This window comes from Typopeltis vanoorti, chromosome 4, assembly GCF_054136105.1.
Source record: "Typopeltis vanoorti isolate ZY-2024b chromosome 4, IOZ_Tvanoo_1.0, whole genome shotgun sequence".
Taxonomy (NCBI): domain Eukaryota; kingdom Metazoa; phylum Arthropoda; class Arachnida; order Uropygi; family Thelyphonidae; genus Typopeltis; species Typopeltis vanoorti.
Genome location: NC_143552.1, coordinates 37,792,438 through 37,812,325, shown reverse-complemented (window position 1 = coordinate 37,812,325; position 19,888 = coordinate 37,792,438). Strand labels below are relative to the sequence as shown.

Below are 19,888 nucleotides of genomic sequence, written 5' to 3'. Positions count from 1 at the left end.
TACTCCATTCCTAAAACGTCCAGATTTTGAAGGAATGTGTCACTCTCGCAGCCTCATATCCTTTAGCGCTTACGCTGAAATGTACTTTCGATTGAATTTGCCCAAATCATATTAAATACAGAATCAGAATGGTTATATGATTCTTTTCTTCTTCACATTCGTATAACACAGGAATGAGTTTAACTAGGATATCTTCAACCAAACATTGCTTAGATTTATATACAGAAATGCTATATTACATGACCACGCAAGAAATGAAGATGTATTTGGTTTCAAAATCCAGTGAAATTGCATACTTATAGAATAGTTAAATTTATATAAAAACAGATAATCCGATCAATGTACTGAGGTGAATAATTATAATAAGTTACGCTTAATAATTACACATATAAATTTTTAATGAATGATTCATAATTTATAAGTTTCAGGAATTAAGATTCTTGTGATACGAGTTTTTGATTCCATAGAGGTTAGATGCTAATAAAAATTGCATTTCATTCGCACCCTTTCATTTTGTTTTTTTCAAAGCTGGTAACGATAATAGCATCCCTTTACAAAGCTTGTTTACAATACTGTGTTAAGCGAGCTAATGAAATTCCCACATCCAAAAGTATGCGTACTTAGAATGTTGCAGAGGATGGGTACTGGAACAAAGGACCTCATCACAGTTTGAGATTGAGGACTACACACCTGATTATCTAGACTAAGACAAAGTGAACACTTAGTTCAGTTTTATGAGGTATTTGGAAAAAGGAAGCACTGAAGTGCAATGTTCGCCGTATAAATGCTCTTCCATGATCACCATGTAATCAAGTAGAAGTGGGGATGCTGTAATGTACTAACAATGTAATGAGGAATAGTTTAGTGTTTACAAATTTCAAGCATGTACAGACGGTGATTAATTAGCCTGTTAAATCATTCAGCTGATATCAATGATTAGCCTTAAGTCATCACATTAATTAATGAGAAGCAGGTGAAGTAAGGCACAAAAGAAAACGGAATTTTCCTCGTTAATATTTAGCTAATAACAAGTTACTTTGTTTACCAAAATTTAGAAAACATAAGCATGCGACTAAGATTATTTTAAAGGTTAATATTTATATTTGAATATAATATTTATATATGAAACCCTTTTCATATTCATCCGAATCGAAGGTTTTCTTTTTTAATTGTGCATTATTTTAAAGATTTCTAACAGCTTACTTATTTGAGACGTCCTTTTCAAATAAATTTCTCTAAACCGTCTCACGGATAGTGTCTTAAGGAGGGTAATACTTTTTAAGAATATTCATTGTGATTTTGAGTAGGTGGTACAAACCCAGGCGAACTGCAGGAGGTAACGAAGTTGACTATTGTAATTTTATCAATTTTTTTGACGAAATGAAGTGATAAAAATAAATGGTAAGATAGGTAAATAGTTTGCGTTTATACCCTTTTTTGGCGAGAGGGGGTATAGGATGAATATACACTTGCTTTCATGACCGATGTGATTGAAAATTTGAGGAGACTCGCATCCTCTCTGTAATTTCGCATAAGCATATTGCGCGAGTGCTAATTCTCAAGTACAAGGCTTGAACAAAATCAGCATGATATCACGACCAGAAAACAAGATAGATATTATTCACTTTAGAAATGTTCTGAATTGGAGAAAAATTATAAATAAATAAAAAGAAAAGTATTGCAAGAATTTACGTTTTATGTACTCCACTTATTAGCAAATACTAGAACTCAAGAATAAGAACTGATATATATTTCTAGAAATTGTAGTAGCAACTAAGAATGGAAATATATTGATATACTGTTGAATAAAATCGTTATTTGTAATTTATCAATTATAATCCCAAAATCCAAGGAAATGGAATGATCGATAAAATCTTCAGAACGATTGTATAAGAATAATTAATGAAGATTCATCATTTATGAAGAAAAGGGCAATTTTTTTTATCTCCAGAAATAATACGTGATAAATCGGCATACAACGCATGTCAGTTTTCCTAATAAATTTTCATTTTTTTAGGATTTTTATTTATTTGAAATTTTTAAATCTACCACGTCAATTATGCTCTTAAGGAAATTTCATCGGAGTTAAAATTTAATCAAAGAATTCGTTCTTCGTATCTGAATGATAATAGTAAAAAAAAAAAAAACTTTCAATATTTGAAATAAATACATATTCGCTTTCGAAACGTTGTCATCAGTACAGCGCGCACACACATTTCTTTATTCTTTTGAGAGCTCAGCTCACAATGTTCTATTCTTCGTCTTCTTTTACCGTCTCTACTTTCTTTACTCCAGTAAAGAGTCTAACCGATACCGCAGTCTTTGCATGCATCTCATAACCACAGTAATTAATGTGTGGAATGTCATGGCAGAAGCACTCACCAGGAGAGAAAGCTCGTGTTGGGCAGTAAAATGAAATCGCATTAGGATAATGACGGCATGCGTTGTGTGTATGGTGGTCTACTGTCGCTTGACCTACATTTTCCGATGGGTTTGCCACAGGGTTTCGTGCGACTTATTTCGCTGCAAGTAAAAAGATGGTCCTAAATAAGAACTGCGTTAATTTATAATTTATGAAATCTGATCTTTTTTTTTTTTTTTACTGTATTATCATGTTGTCGTTTGAAGAATGGAATTTCAGGTTTACTTGGAGGAATGGAAGTAAACAATATGTAGGTTTTCTTTTAACTTAATTGCTGTTCCTCCCACAGTGGATAATGCGAAAATGGTTGAATTCAAGTACAAATTGGAATTCAAACGTGAGTTACAATTCGACCTTATAATAAAGCAGTGTTCAACTTTGGTTTGATTGGAATCAAGGTCAAAGCAACTGACTAAGTTGATCAAATCTCATATCTTTATTGAATTAACATTTAACAACAGAACCATGTTATTTTCTATTATAAATTCAGATTGTCATGACTGCGGTAAAAACATCAAACTGATGCTTTTATTTTTGAAATATCTACTTGTAGTGATCAATGAAGTTGTCTTCTTTCCCATGTTGTGGCAGAGGAAATAACACCAGTAATTAGGCAATAGTGACCACTGTTATTGTTAAATAGCAAAGGGTAATTATAGACAAGACAGACTGTCAGTACACCAACCGATTAGGACTATTAAGCCCATTCGGCACGTAAAGCACATAGTATTGGGGATGTACGATGTGTGAGCGTGCGTGCTTGTGCACAAATACACGATCGGTAGCTCCCTACATCCTGATTGTAAGTAATCCACTAATCTCTAGATTGTGGAAGAGCGGGAGTTAATCCCCTATGGGAAAAAGACAGCACATCTCACGAAGCTAGAATTTGCTTGACTGTATTGTGATACTATCCTTTAGTCGTGGAGAAACTTATCCTTTTATTCATAGCTGTTTACATCTTGAGAGAGAAAAAATATTACATTTGTATTAATAGTTTACTCTTTTTCATATCTCTACTTTCTGGCATTAACTCTACATGCAAAAATCAATGCTGAAATATGAAAATAAATAGATATCCTTTCCTAATTACTGAACAGCAGATAACGCATTTATATCCAATCTTCACGGATCACAGGAGAACATACAGTGATTCCAACTTATACCGTAGTTTATTCTTTTAATTATAGAATTTAATTACATAAAAAGAAAAATGCTGGGTCTGTGAACAAGAGATAACTTATAGTTTGTGCATCACAACACGGAACAAAACTTTGACAGTTTGTTATGCGAAGAAATAATTTACTACTTTAATTAGTATGCTGCCTAATATAAGATCACAGACTTTCGCAAGACATGTTATTTCATGTGAATATTTCTGATTTATAAACATCTTTTACTCGTTTTTTGATTCTTTGCCAAAGTTCGAGTCGTCTTATTAAGGTCAGCATTTGGCAGCAAAATTATGACATGTCGACCAAGTAGTGGCAATTTTCTGGTAGAGTGAGCTTCTTTGTTTCGGTAGATGTGGACGATTATAGTTTACAAACCAAAGCTGAAATTTAAATTATGATAACATAGTATGTCTTTCTAATTTCCGTGTTGCTCTATTTTTTTAAGCATTCCAATGCAGAGTAAAAAAATTACATCTGAAATTACTCTTTCCCAGATGTATGCAACTTCATGTCTGGGATTAGCAGCAAGGCAATTGTAAGTTACCAATATAATTCACCGTCTCTAATAATCATGAAATATGTAATAATGATTTTGAACATTTGCCATCCTTATGGAACATCTTTTGTCGCTATATTTGCTTAAATAAATCAGAAACAGATAAGAACGTGCAATCCACTTGTCTAATATTAGATTCGGAGTGGGCTAATTTCATTGTTATTGTTCTGTCTCGTGTTTCTACCGCCTAAACTAATTCAATCTCCGAAACGCAGCACCTTCCTCATTAATTCTACACTTTCACGCTGGGTGTAGCAAATGCTTTTGGAGATGTGCCATATTTTGGCTTCTTTAACAAACGTGCTTTACAGGCAAATTGCAACCGAATATTACAATGAGTTAATGTATTCATTCATCGTTAACTGGTCAAACATATTCAAAATCTGGATAATCATGTTTGGTGCATTCAAATTTGAAAGTCAAATCTAAATCAGTGGAAGAATGGAGAATTATAAATTGAATGCAATTTTCCCTCAAAGCGCATTGTTTTCTACAAAAGCAAACTTCCCCAGAGATATGCAAAAGTAAACCGACTAGGGAATAGAAGGAGATGCGTGAACACGCGCTCCTAAATTAGAATAACTTACGTTTCTATGTCGATGTAAATGAAGTCTATTTAAAGTGGAGTTATGACTTTTTCAGCTAGCTTTTGGATAGCTGCTTAAAATGGAGAAATATTGATTTAGTGATTGAAACAAATATTTGCTTAGTGTGTGGTCTAATTGCTCGAGTCGCAATAAACTTTATATTGGAACCTTATTTTCGTTGAGCTGTAAGATGTGCACTATCGTACCACATAGATTAGAGATAAGTGCAAAAAGTAAGTTCCACTAATAAATAGAGCAGTCTTATTCGTGATGCAGCTCTGTGTTCCAATTCATTCCACAAATACACAATCAGGTTCAAGTTGATGATAATTACTCTGATCTGATTTTATTCTCTTCTATCTACAGTCATTGCTTTGTGACATGAAGAATTATCGTGTTTGAAGATGTAAATGCCAGAAACGTAAAATTAGGTCAAGCACAATGTTCAGAACATCAATGCAGAACTCAATAGTCATTACTGTCTTCACTGCGATCAGATGGTAACCTCAACCGGAACATTATAAAATACCCTAGATCATTTCCTAGAATATACCAAAGACGCTTACAGATTTCATCTTTATAAAACCACAGTCAGATAAGATGTTTTCTCTAAGCGTTGGCTATATCCCCACCAAGTCCACCAGACTAAAAAGTACGTGTACGTGAGTCGTCAAAACAGAACACACTTCTGCCTACATGTCGAGGTTCTGTCTGCCTTGGCCCATAGCATTCGACGATGTGAGTTCCTTCCTGTCAAAATGACTTGAGATCTTTCCTTGAAAACTCAACCCTAAGCATCGTGGCTGCTAAACGCATATCCAAATCCATATACTTTGGGATCAAATGCTGAGGAGATAACCGGCTCTTACCAGGAACGTCACTTCCTGTCATTTTGTGCATTAGGCCAATTCGCTCGCATATTGGATATTTGTAAATATTCATTTCCATTTATTTTGCATGTTTACAACTTGCGAATTGTGACGCATTAGTGGGGATAAACATTTTTCTAATATGATAATCAGTGTTCTCTGGAGTGGAAGAGGAGTGGGAGTGCCTGGAAATAAGACTATGAGGCTCTTAGCCACATAGCCTTATTTCCTTCGACCGTAATCCACACTGAAACCCTGCTTGCTTTTCATTTTATTCACAATTCTGCATAGAAGATCGAAATACTTTCCAAGAAAACTGTTAATCTCCTTATAGGCCAAAATTTACATATTGAACACTTGTATGCATTATTACAATTGAAGGCATATTCCGAGACTTTAGTAGTATAACAGAATCAATATACAGTTGCTCTGAATGATTTTTGGTCTTTTGGCACTAAACACTTTAAGTCCTTTTGAGTGTTTACCAAATGCTCCATGTTTCCCACTAACGTCAACGGAGAGCCTCCGCAGCTCAGTCGTTATTGACGTATCCCCTTCTAGCATGTGAAGAACCTTATAAGGACTCTTCAAATGAATGACAATTAGCCAGTTTCAAACAGTAATGGCAATTTTTTTTCGTGTAAACTTTGGTTTTTCATTACGCACGACTGGCAAACCGCCAAGAAAATACTCATATTTACGAAATATAACCCATCGATCTCATACACTTATGTAATGGCAAAAGAACGATATCCAAACTATATATATATATATACACACACACACATAACATAAAGAGAGCCATAATAATTTATTTTCACAAAAAGATTTTCAGTAAGATCAAGAAGAGATTTTCGATTCATCTGTATGTAACATTTCTTAGAGAAAGAATAACATGCCGAAGGCTATTCCAAAGATTACAGCCAGATGGAATAAAGAAAAGCATAAATCAGTTCGATATGTAAGAACTTGACAATGAAGGTTAATACACCAGCAGCAACTTGGTAATTATAGTCAGGAAAGTAAAATGATGATGGAAGCTAATTCAAGAGAACAGTTCCATACAAAGGGCATAAGGCAGAAGTTTTATGAGAAAATAACCGGAATGATGCTGCGAGAAAGTTTGTCAATTAACGAGAATGTCCTCCTCCGGACAGCAAAAATTTAAGGTTTTTGAAGCACGCAGTGCGAAAAGAGTATTCTAAGCTTAAACCGATTTGGAATTTGTGATGATTTTAGCTTTTACGGCTGAGAAATAACAGCCTTTTGAGAGAGAAAAATATATAGCATTTTTTTCTTTATACTAAAGATGTCTTCACTGTAAAAGGGCAGTGTTCTTTTTTTTCTTTCTTCTTTTACTCAAGACACTTCGGGAATTTTAGTGTGGATATTATGTTTATGTTTTTGTACTTGTAAACTGTCAGAAAGTCCAATAAAAAAGAAATGTTAATTTGTTTTGAGATGCAGAGTATTAGCAAAAGAAAAAGCAGAAGACGAAGAAGACAACGTGTTAAAATGGTAGGTGAGCCTCCGCTTGGAAATGTTGTTGATGATGATGGGAGTTATGGCCGAAGAAACCAAAATTATGCTGCCAATGTATCACACGTGTTTCCTTATGAAACAGAAATAATATATTATGACTGGCTGTCCACCCGGAGAAGAAATCGTTTGTCGATGACTCCATTATTTCTAAGAGAGCTAAGATGTGAGTATTGAGAGGATAGCTGAATCCAATAATTAGTCAAGAATGAATAAGCTTCTACAATTTCACAGAACCTACGATAGAAACCATTGTAAAAAATATTAATTTTAATAAATAAATAAATAAATAAAAATTCATTCTGTCTCCATGACAACTGTGAGCTTGTATATCGTAATTCAATGACAAGTTTGTGCGATATCATTTCCGATTTTTTTCCTTAGAAACTGGGAAAAAAAGGAAAATAGGCAAACATTTTAGCACAATGCATGCATTAGGAACTAGTTTAAAATAAATATTTGTTTGTATTAAAATCATACTTCAAATTATTTCATCGTAATACATACGACTACAGAGTTTTCCGAGAATGCCAAAATTCATTGACGCAAACCTTACCTTCAATACTGCCTTTTGCAGGCCATCCGCCTGTAAACGATGTCTACAACACGAGTGTCAAGAACACCGAGTCGATGAGATATGACATCTCCAGTACGTTTGTGAAAAAAAGGCTATGAGCACTTCTTTGCCTCCTTCCCACATCATCAACCTATCATTAGGTGCTAGAGCGTTCTTCCTTTTCTTTTCGCAGCAAAAGCGATTCGAGAGCTTTCAATAAAGAAAAGAATATAAAAAAAAAGACTTTTTATAATTCTGTCGAACTCTCGCGCTCTGTTATTGCCTCGAAAATGCTAGAGAAACTTAATCATACCTGATTCCAATTCTTCTTGCAATCTCTCTCTCTCTTATACCGGTCCGGACTGGTTAAAAAGAGGAGTCCGAAGGATACCTCATTTAAATGAATATGAGAATAATTTTTTATTAAATGTTAATAAATCGTACTCTTGTAATTTCCTAAATTAAAACTACAGTTGCATTTTATTCTAGAAGTGCCTATAAATGAATACTACTATCACAAATATTCTGAAATGGTGATTATTATTTCTATAACTAAATACAGAGGCTTCCTGAAGCTTCCAATTTCAGTTCGATCAGGAGTTTCGCTGATCACAAGGCGGCAAGTGCTAAAAGTGTCCGTTGGGATTTGTGGAATTATTTCTCTCAAAAACAAACTGTCAATCTTAAAATAGGAATGTTTTCGGCAATTAGAATTAAACATTCTTTGCAGTAGGTGTTCCAGAATTTCGGAGTAAAACACGTGCATATAATTAACAAAACTAGATTCCTAGGTTTGAGAAACAGATAGAGAGAGAGAGAGAACAATTACGTGTGCTATCTCTGTGAGCCCACTAATGCAGCGGCCTGTTTGTCTATATTTTCCAGTGGATGGATCGATGTTAGCATAGAACATGGATAGTGGAGTGACTCATTCTCTTGTGCTAACTAGTTTACCAACTAACTTGAAACAATGAGGTTTAGCTTTACTAATCTAAGCAATGTACGATTTCATGGTGTGATTCCATTTGACAAAAAATAAATTAAATAAAAAATAATATAATAATAACAGTCAATGCAACAATTGTAATGGGCTCATGCCGTTATTACTGTCTAAATATCTTTAGTTTGGATGAATCCCCCAACGCATCAGAACGAATATTTTGTATTGGTCTTTTATGTCTCACTACAAAGTAGAGAATCACTCAAGAGTATCAACCCTACGAAAAGAGAAGTAACTGAACAATCTTTATGCGTTCGAATATGTAAGGAAATAGCAACTAATAATGAAACACTAAGCTATTTAAATTCAACTATTTCTCATTTTACATTTTATATTGTAGGCAACATTAGCCTTCCTAAACATACATCCTCATTGCCAACCTCTCTTAAATTGCTGGTACTCAAAAATATACGAAACGTGATGCCAACTCAACCCGCTATAAAATTTGAAAGTATACCATATATACCGCATTGACAGTTTATTACAGATATCCATCTAATGCTATACGGTATTATAGTTAGCTTGCAGAATAGCCTCGACACACCAGAGCATCGAATTCAAAACTTTCCAAAAGCGCTTCAAGTGGACATGACATCATACACTTCTATCGGATATGCTGAGAGTGAAACGCTGTAATGAACTTTTGGTTCTATCATATCCTGTAGAAGCGCTGTGAGAATGAATAGAAATGAGAACTCACGAATAAAGTGTGAGTAATGTGAGTAAGGTAAGGTTGTCAACATCGTTTTGCAGTAACCGTTGTGATTATTCACTTCAATATGTCCAACATAGGCAGGGAAAACATGAATGTGTGTACTTGGTCGACAACCATACTCTGATAGGTTTTGTCATTCAGCCTTGCTTTATTAGTATTCAAGGATATAAGGGATGCCAAGAGAAATATGTCCCAGACTTCACTTCTAATGCTTTTCATTGTTCATAATAAACAAATTTGCATTCCATGATGTTGTGTGTGTGTGTGTGTGTGTGTGTGTGTGTGTGTGTGTGTGTGTGTGTGTGTGTGTGTGTGTGTGTGTGTGTGTGTGTGTGTGTGTGTGTTGCTTTGCCTAGTTGGCTCGCCTAATAAGTGGGCGAAGAAGGCCACGCAACAAACAGAGTAACACTGCCATTTCTACTACGAAGTTGCTAGAAATGTCACACACATATACACAAACAGATAGAGAGAGATGCACTTAAACACAGATACTCTCCCCAGAATACAATCTCAAACTATTTATAGCTAGTCCCATCTCAGTCATTATAACTCATAGAATTTCTTTAACTTTAGAGTGCCTCTAATATTATGAGAAAGTCTAAGAAAATTGTCTACCAGAAAGGTTTATTTTTATATCATAGTAATTCTATTCAACGTTGCGTTGCATAACTGCAGAAGCTTAATAAGGCACCATTTCGACTGAGTTATGCTTCATTCCTGTCTTTCACTCCTTAACTCAAAAGAATGTCGGGACCATCGTTACCGAAGCTACGGAAGTATCAGAATGCAAGCATAAAAAAGATGTATGGTATTAAAGTGAGAACTGATTTGATAAATTCCAGAATTGTTGTTACAAATATATGCGATCGATTTGGTGATATTATAGATCATGATAACACTAGCCTCATGACTTAAGTTGGTGAGGTTTTGCAAACAGATTTTCGTGAAACCTTTCCTAAAGAATATACAAGATTTAGTCATTTAGAAATTAACAGAACATAAAAAAAAAAAAAAAATTAACAGAACATAAATCACCAAATTTTACTGTTATCGGTTGATCATGTTTTCCCCAACAGAAGTTTCATAATAGCATCACTTGATGAAATTGACCTAAAACATGGCAATAGATATTCATTACCAAAGTATCACTAAATTGAGCCTATATCACAAATCCTTTCACGATTCTTTGGATGTCCATTTTTGACCATCTAAAGAGATAGGTCTAAGCTGAGATAATTTTATAACTAATCCGAATTATTCAATCCGATCATTATTTGCTTCGGGCATCAAGAAAAGCAAATATCTAAACGTTATCAGTCACCGCCTCCTTATGAGATGACTGTTAGCTTAATGCATGTTGTGAAGAAAGAAATAAAACGCAAATGAATTCTGAAATAAAGCTGTTTTCCTAAATGAGTTTCGGCATCAATGAAAAGGTCGACCAGTTCTGAACCATATACATCTGGCCAATATCCAATCGGTGTTGTGAAGCTTTTATTTCGCTCTAGAGCGCACAATTAAATGCTCTTAGTGTAACCTGTACTGGTGAACGGTGCTCTCGATATTGATGTCAATTATATTCTGTTGATAGTAAGTTACGACATACATTTTTCTTAAGATATTCTTCAACTTATTCCCAATAATGTCGCATGAATAACTCCCAATATTTTAATTTTTCAGATCTGTTTGCAAACTGCAATTCCACATATAAATGGCTTTTTTTACTGTTCAATCTTAAAAATAACTGATCGCTATTTATGCTTAAATACGATTCATACCTCCCCCTCTTATCGAATCAAGTACTTTTAAACAAGAGAAATTTCACTATTTTCATTAGAAAAAAGAAGTTGATCTCCATGTTAATCATTAACCAATAAAACGACTTCAGTAATAAGTAACGCAACGCTAAGGGAAAAAAACAAATTCATCATTAGGTTTTATACCTGTTAACCATCGTGCCACTAATACAGAATTTACAAGGAATATTTTTATTGCATTCGAAGACACAGGCTTACTGTTTATAATACAGTAAGAGTAGAATACAGTAAAATATTAATAAAATAGTAAAATGCATGCTTCTAATTTCTGTTTACCAAACTACCTTTAGGATAACCACTAACTGCATTTACAAATTGTATACAAACCACTTGTGAGCCAATCTGGCATTACTGAAAATTTCATTTGGTTCAGAAATATACTCGTATATATGCATAGTGAAAGGTGCTCGTAAAAATGATGCTTTTTGATTTATTGGATATAAGGCGCTTAAAAATAAGAACGCATTTATAATTTATGGATTAAATGGTACAGAATATAACTTAAAATTTTAATTTAATCTCTATTCTATATAGACAAATATAGATTTCATTGCATAGACTTCAAATGCGGCGTATTTATTAGAAATATAACACAGGGTATCATAGCATCAAAACTAGAGAATATCGATCGATAAAAAGAGATGCAGAACGTCAGATAAAAACCAGGAGTAATATTAAATATTGGCAACCATCATCTATGGCGATGATCTCTCACATGTAGCCTGAAAGAAAATTGTAAATATTTATTCCGAATTCTGAGAGTTGCATCAGAGGAACAACAAGCAAATATGTTGCATCACCTGACCTGCGAGTAGTACAGTGAAACGCCATGCAGCCACGAGGAACAGATACTCACCGGCCGGAATTACAGTGAACACGCAAGGATCCCTCTGTCTTCCCACATCATTACTTCCCAAGCATATTATCGATCCGTAGTCGTCTTCGGTGTGTGGCATGTATGTGGCGGTGCTATGCCGGCCATTCGTCTGGAAACTTTTCACATCTAAACTCTTGCCGGAGCTGTTGAATCGCCACCGGAAAGTAATATTCTCAGGATCGGCATCCAGCTCGCACAAGACACGAACTGATTCGTAACGTCCCACTCCGTAAAGTTTCTTCTGGCCAGGTTTGCATTCCGGTGCATCTAAAGAAAGAGGAAAGTAAGGTAGGATTAGTCAGTGATAAGAGGAAAACTAACTACAGTTTCCATATTCTTCATCTCCCCCATCCCTGTACATACATTCATTTTAATGTTCTCTCTCTCTCTCTTGTACGCAAACACTGTGCCTTCAGGGATTTCAACACACAACACATCATGAAGCGAGGTATTCTGTCTCTCTGTCGCTCCCCTTCTATAAAGCCACGGGAAGTTTTTTTTTTTTTTCCTTCATCGTATTATAGAGTGAGGAGCACGACGGAATTAAGAACTCGAAGAGAACTGACAGCCCTATATGCCGCAACAAAACATGTTCTCTCCGGGCTGTCACGTAGCTATTGGTGGATCAATAGTGCTCTCTTAACAGTGCTATGGTTTGGTAGCCAATCAACACGAACACGTGAACTATTCAATGCCCTGTACTTCTGCTAGAAGCAATTGACTTCAAACATTTGAAGGTAGGATTGTAGCCTATTTTACAACCGCTAGTGTTTGTTTGGTAAAGGAAATCTCATGCTTTTCAAGTAATGAAGGACAAAAGTTTCAACATGTACTTCGTGTGGAAGCGGAGTAGTGATTAGATTTAATTGTTTGGACAGTTGCCGTAGTGAAATTCTAATGAAAATAAAGTGAAATTTTAATATTCATTGACAACAGTGGTGGTCAATGAACATTAAAATTTATACACAGTATTATATTTAGCATTAGTACACACACACGTGTGGCTGGGAGCATCATTTCTTATGTCAATGATATTTTCAATTCCATTGATGTTAACGAAATTGTGGAAAAATTAAAAAATACATCTTTCATGAGTACTATCTCTGATGGCTTGGAATGTAGCTAAAATGCATTTTAAAATAAGGCGTATTCATTCCTGATCTGAAAATTAGAAAATCATATTAATGAACAATTGTTTTCTTTTAATTTATATACGCGATTAATAGTTATAATATACGACCTTAGTTCCTCGCTCATAATTCCAACCATTCCTAATTAACATGGTTTGCAATTATTCAATAAACTTTTTGTTAAAGAAAAATAAATCCCTCGTATTCTTAGACTTGATTTCTTTTGCTCTGAAGCTTGCCTCGTATACCCTTTTGTACATACACAGGTTTATCAAAACATTCGGCATGTTGGAATCACTTTCAACATCTGTGGTGAAAACTATCCCGTGCTTCTGTTTCTTGTTGTTGTTTTTTCTTCAAGGAGTGGAGTTTGTTCGTAATAACACGTTATATTACCTCTTATGAAAAAGATCCCATGGGTAGAAAATCGCCAATAAAATAAAACTCGAACGAAAGTTGGTATAGAAAACAAGGGGGGAAAGGTGTATATACACACTATAGACACATAATCGGCATTGCAAAAAATGTTTTCAATCTCCTGAACCACCTGATGGCTTGGCAGGTGGAGGAGGTATACCGCATATGGAATAAATCTAGTGTGAAGCTCACGGCAATTGCACGAATGAGACCAGAGAATGATTTCAGTTTGAGACCATTGGCTTAGAGCAATGGTCACCTAAGGGAGCTATAGCTAGGAGAACGATAACCACGGAGAAAGCCACGAGAATAGCACTTCCATAAGGCGTTCAAGAATGGGAAAGTTTGGAAATGTTTCTGATGTACTTTGGTGAAGGTGTGCAGCTGACCACAATGACTGTAATATCCATTTGATATTCAAACGAAGTTTTGGTTTGCAAAATTTAGGGATATTAAAGTTATGTTGAAACACCAATCACAACAGAATGGAAGTTATTTATATTTGTTTATTTTTCATAAGGCTATCTTTTGCGATGAAAACATTTTCAGTAGAAACTTTGAAGGAAATTCAAAAAGTGAAGACGAAAATCTGAAAAGCTAATAATTGCTTTTAGGTTCATTTGATAATTAACTTCGTGTCATGAGTTTTATTTGAAATCGGAAGGAGATAGCTTTATATTAATTCGCTTCCTTAAGTCATGAACTATATTATTACGAGTAAACCTTTAGCATCGTAATCATTCCTGACATAGGTTGTTGTTGTACCTGGAATGAGAAAAATGCAAGCTATATATAAGTTGGCATTGAGGTCTATTTACAAAGAACCCGCGTACTTAGTTAATGACAATCACAAACTGGGGTTATGATGCTCGCCGAAGAAATCTGTAGTGTGTTTTCCCTCACATGAAATGTAAACATGTAGAGGGGGAGTGATAAAGAATGTAATCTAAATTCTGCGATGTTTTTAAACATAGTATTACTATTAACTTATAAAGTTATCTATATCTGAATTTAATTCATTCATTTAAATTACTTTAGTTTGTTTATTGTTCTGTACTAAATAGTACCAATAACATTAAGGTATTAAGTTGGCCATTCTTGGATTCTTATTTTCAAATAAGAATCCAAGGATGGATTTAAACGTCTTTATTTGAAGAATAACAAGAAGTTAGTTTGATGTTCAGTGAAGTTCCTGATTGAATGCTAAACACTTCTTCCGTGAAACATTAGAAATGGTATATTTTTATCATCTTAAATTAGTTTAACATACTCCGTATTAGAAGCTTAAAGTTTCATGTTTGGTCTCCAGAGCAAACTTTCTGGAACCCATTCAGAGCACTTCTGGATGATATAACCTTCAGCGCACCCACATCATTTCTGGACTATGTGACTTTAGTAAATTTATAATACACTGTTATGATGTTCGTGGGCGGAATCCACATAAAATAAAGAAAAAATATTAAATTACCTAATAGTTCTTTCAAAAGCGGCAAGTTTGATAATCTGATATGCAGAAGATTGGTTGTTTTTTTTCTTTTCTTCAAAGCTGGTTTTTGATGCAAGACCGTATACTGTAAAGACTGGAGAACATTCAGATAATAGACAAATAAATAAATAAATACACACACAGCCGCCCAATTTGACTAATCGTAATGTAATACTAAACAACTATAACCTCAACCAAATACGGTACAAGCTGGCCTCTGCTAATGATCAGCTTATTTTAGCATTTGCAAATTAATATTATGGATTTCGTAGTGAAGTTCAATTAGGATAAATCGAGTATTCTTATTTGAAATCATTCTAAAAGTGTAGTTTCGTTATTAGATCTCATTATTTCTTCAATTTCTAAAGTTAGCGAGTACATTAAATTTCACGATAAGCTACAGCTACACAATGTACCCTCCCTAAAATTATTTCTATGATGAAATTAGCTGTTAATACCAGAAGAATGTGGTTGTAATTGTCCTAGATGAATGGTACCGTAAAATAAATTTCCTTACTCACCATATTTAATTCACTATCACCTAACTTTGATTTACAGCAATTTTATTATTATCTTTTAGGTGTGCGAGCATCATAAATAAAAAAAAAATAGCAAAAGTGAAATAGACGACACATATACTAATTGCATTATTTAAGTATCAGATCTAAGTTTTTATTTCAGCTATTAGATTGGCTCTTTAGTACTATTATTTTAATATTGATGTGTATTTCTGCAAAGAAAATCTTTCCGAGCATGTTTGCACTCTTCAAACAGAAATTCTTGAATCCACAACACCAGTTAACTTAATACTATTCATAAATTTGACTTATTCGTAGCATTCTAAGACAAAATTCTAAATGCAGCGCACATTTCGGCATGAGTATCCATTAAAATAATCCATTAATCATTAAAATAACCAACTCTGGGGTAAATATAGATATTAATCAAATTATAATAGCAATTGAATTATTATTATTAATATTTTATGAACGAAAATTATAGGTAACTTATGTACTTACACCTTATCCTTAGATAAACTTCATTGCTTGTACCCTGTCCTTCAGAATTAGTAGCCATACAATAATAGCGCCCTCTGTTGACACGATTAACTTTTTGTAAAACTAGAGACTGATTGCTTATCACTATTCCAGCTGTTGTGTTTGTCCTGAGTTCGTGGCCCTCAAAGAACCAACTGACTTCCGATACCCAAGGGTTTGCGTGGATGTTGCATTCGAAGTAGACATCATTACCCTCTTGAATTTCCCCTTTCTTAAACGTGCTTCCGAGTTGAAGTGAAACTTGGGGTGTATCTAAAAAAAATATATTTATTTTAACTTAAACTTTTAAAATAAATAAAGAAATAAGAAATTTGGGGTAAACTTTGTTTGAAGTATAGTTTATGAATGATGACCATTAAAGATAGCATGAAAGGGAAAAATATAAAAATAAGTAGACGACTTTGACTTAACATTAATTGTTTTAGAATTTTTATATGCAAATCTATACTTAAATTATCAGGGAGAAAAGCTCTTGCCAATTACAACAAAAACAACAAAAAAATCCCCATTGACTTATTCTGTCTTCCTTATTCGTTTCTCAAAGAATTTCTTGTTATCTGTCATCTTACATCTCAGAACACTACCTTAGTGAATGTTATTGGTAATATTAGCCAATGGATCCGAAACGTTTTAGCTTTTATTAAAGTATTTGTTTCTCCTTTCTTTATATCTCGACGCAAAATAAACGTGTTGGTGACATCTAAAAACAAAGAATCTCTTTATAAACCTGTAAAAGGAATTGTGATACAATGAATATCAATTTTCAAAGAAACGATTCTACTCCAAGAATATGTTTTATCACCACTTCATTCGTGAATTGGACATTACAACAAATGAAATATATACGAGTGTCTTGTGCAAATCGTAACCCTGGAGACACAATTGCCATTTCTGGTAAACATGAGCTTTCCACCGGGAAATAAATTTCATCTCGGAGAGACAAGAGCACGTTGTTTTTCGATGGAATTGTCTATTCTTCGACAGCACTGTTATTATCAGAACACCGCCCTTCGTGTTATAGTATATCTCCACAGAATATGCAAAGTACTGATTGCTGCGAAGATACAATTTATTTGAAACTGTACAGATGGAAAACATTGACGGGTAAATGTGTGTCCAATTTACTACAAATCACTTTGGGCGTTTGAAAGTTTCGAAACATTTCAAAATGCACAAGGTCGCTTTTTCTTGTCAAATTGCTTATATCAGTAATGTAAGAGAAGTTTCTTTAGGTAGTTAAATACATTAGGTATATACTGATTTATTTCTTTATCTGATACTTACAATACACTTCTAGTTTCCATCCATCTTCAATTGCACTTCCAGGTATTAAACGGTTATCAGCTCGGCAAGAAAAATAATTTCCGTTATTATCTATCGTAGGGGTGAACGTAATAGTACTTGTCGTAATGTCACCACTTTGTACCACTTTAGGATGAGGATTTTTAATTTGTTTACTCGTTTTCCACCAGGTAATTTGAGCAGGAGGTCTAGAACCAGTTGCTGTACATGTAAATTCATATTCTTGTTGAGCGGATAAAGGCTGTTGTGGAGGGTCTATCCTGACGTCTATCGGTTTCACTGAGGAAAAAATAAAACAAAAACATATGTAAAGAAAATTGTTTGCATTATTATTCTTATTATTCATATAAATAAAATCATTTTTATAATATATGTTTTATGGTTTATTAATATGATTTCATGGAAAGCAAAAATCCAATGCTATATGGTTAAGAGCTGAATTTCCTGAAATTGAACATCAGCCGGGTGCATATAAGTACGGACAAAATTCTGCCCCCCCCGTAAACTTCGTGTTTTATCCCCACGAAATGGACAGTTCAGCAGGAGAACATACAAGAAACATACGATACACCTCTCTCTCTTGAGTGATCCTGCAATGTTTCTAATTATTGTGTGCACTCATGGAATTAAAACTACCGAACGTAGACATTGATCCAAATCAATTAGGATATACTTTATTCTTACCTTGAACAGGTTTGCTACAGTTCTCAGGAAATGCCTTGAAATCTTTGCTTTTCCAATTTATTAGCGCAGCAAGCACAGATCACCAAAGTCACCGTAGAAAATTTAATTCGCTACAAGCACAATAAGCTAGCGTAAGTTTAATTTTCGCCTATGGAATATAATGACAAGGATGGGGATATTCAATGCCAAGGAGGATCTAACATGGAATATCAAAATAAATGCATGTACTACTTAGACTGATTGCAAGCGAGCAATTAGGCTAAGTGTGATGCGATGAGAGAAGTCGTCTGTACAACTGCATTTTGGTAACTAAGATTACACATAGTTGACTGGGAATCTGCTTTTTATTTTCATGATTATTGAAGGTCAAGCGAGAGAAATATGCAATCAGAACCGATGCTATTTTAACTACAGTTCAAAGTGCTGTTGGATATATATATATATATATGTGTGTGTGATCCACACACGAAAGGCCACAAGCCCTATAAGCACATGCCGTGTGTGGGCAAGAGGAACAGAATAAAGGAGGGATTTATTCACATTTGGCTTGAAAAAGCTGAAGGTTGTAATCTCTGGGGGAAGGCAGAGAAGGGGAGACTGTTTCAAAGGACAGAAGTAGATAGAATGAAAGAGGAAACAGTGACGTTGGTTCGGTGAGGTTCAAGATAGACTGTAAAAGGATGATGGTTAGCACTGGCTCTTGTTTTAATGATTTTGGAGAAGAGTGGAGGAATAGCAGTGGCCAATTCAGCATATGTGCCTCCGTAGATCAGTCGGTATAGACGGAGCCCTTTGGTTGGAAACACCCGGGTTCGATTCCCTTCAGTAACGTGAGGAACCTTTATCTGGTCTATTTCGACGAAAAGTAGTTTTTTTTCCCACCCGGAAACTTGGGTTTTTCTTCCCCCAGAACTGGCAAACCAGCCTCATGAGCATTCGCACTGATTACAGTCATGAATATTGTTCTTAGGGGATGCAGCAAGGAGTGACGAACTGGCTGCATTAAATTCGTCGTGAATCCTTAATTAGGAGTCTCTACCCGTCCTAAAGGGATGGATGAGATGAATTAATCAATCAATTCAGTAAAGCGCTGGATTCAGAAGAGGCACAAGGCGGAAACTGAAAATCTGTGAGAGAGGGATTGAAGTGGGTATGTAAGAGAGGGGGATCATTAATTAGCCAAAAGGATTCTTGCATGTTCTGATTATCTGCTTCAAAAGCATTTTAAATTTCTGAATAGTAGTCGTAAATTAATTTTATACATTAAATTTATGTATACTCTCATTCCTGCTAAGACCACGATTTCCTCTAATAGCATCCGCCACTTATTATACAAAAGGTTTGATCTTGATGTGTGTGTGTGTGTGTGTGTGTGTGTGTGTAGGCAATATTATAAATTTATTCCCTCTCACTTTCCTTTTTTACCTTCAATTGTCTATATCTTTCATCTGCTAGAAAGAGATAATGGAGTCTACAAACATAGAATTCTAATAACAAAAAGAGATGGAAGCGTCACTTCTGAGAATTTAGGTAGACTGCATTTTAGGTTCGCAGGTGCAACGAAATAGTCTTCTATAAAAAGGAGAAATTTACTCAGAAAACTTTAGGAAGAAGTAAAAGAATCTACTGCTCGGTCATGCTTCGTGTACGGAAATCGAAAATGTCTAAAATCCTGACGTTCATGCAAAGAAACAAATC

General features: G+C 34.7%; 1 protein-coding gene across 5 annotated transcripts in view; it reads right to left on the bottom strand.

Annotated features, from left to right (window-relative positions):
• LOC150107233 (protein turtle-like) overlaps positions 1-19,888 on the bottom strand; it is a 374,905-nt gene that overhangs the window by 57,529 nt on the left and 297,488 nt on the right. For all 5 annotated transcript variants that reach the window (XR_016548181.1, XM_090391086.1, XM_090391087.1 and 2 more), the window contains exons 5-7: positions 17,489-17,785; positions 16,166-16,456; positions 12,093-12,380 (exon numbers count right to left, since the gene is read on the bottom strand). Coding sequence is in view for 4 of the 5 variants with exons in the window: in XM_090391086.1 (XP_090247212.1) it covers positions 12,093-12,380; positions 16,166-16,456; positions 17,489-17,785 (876 nt within the window). In the remaining variant the exon portion in view is untranslated. The remainder of the gene's footprint in view (positions 1-12,092; positions 12,381-16,165; positions 16,457-17,488; positions 17,786-19,888) is intronic.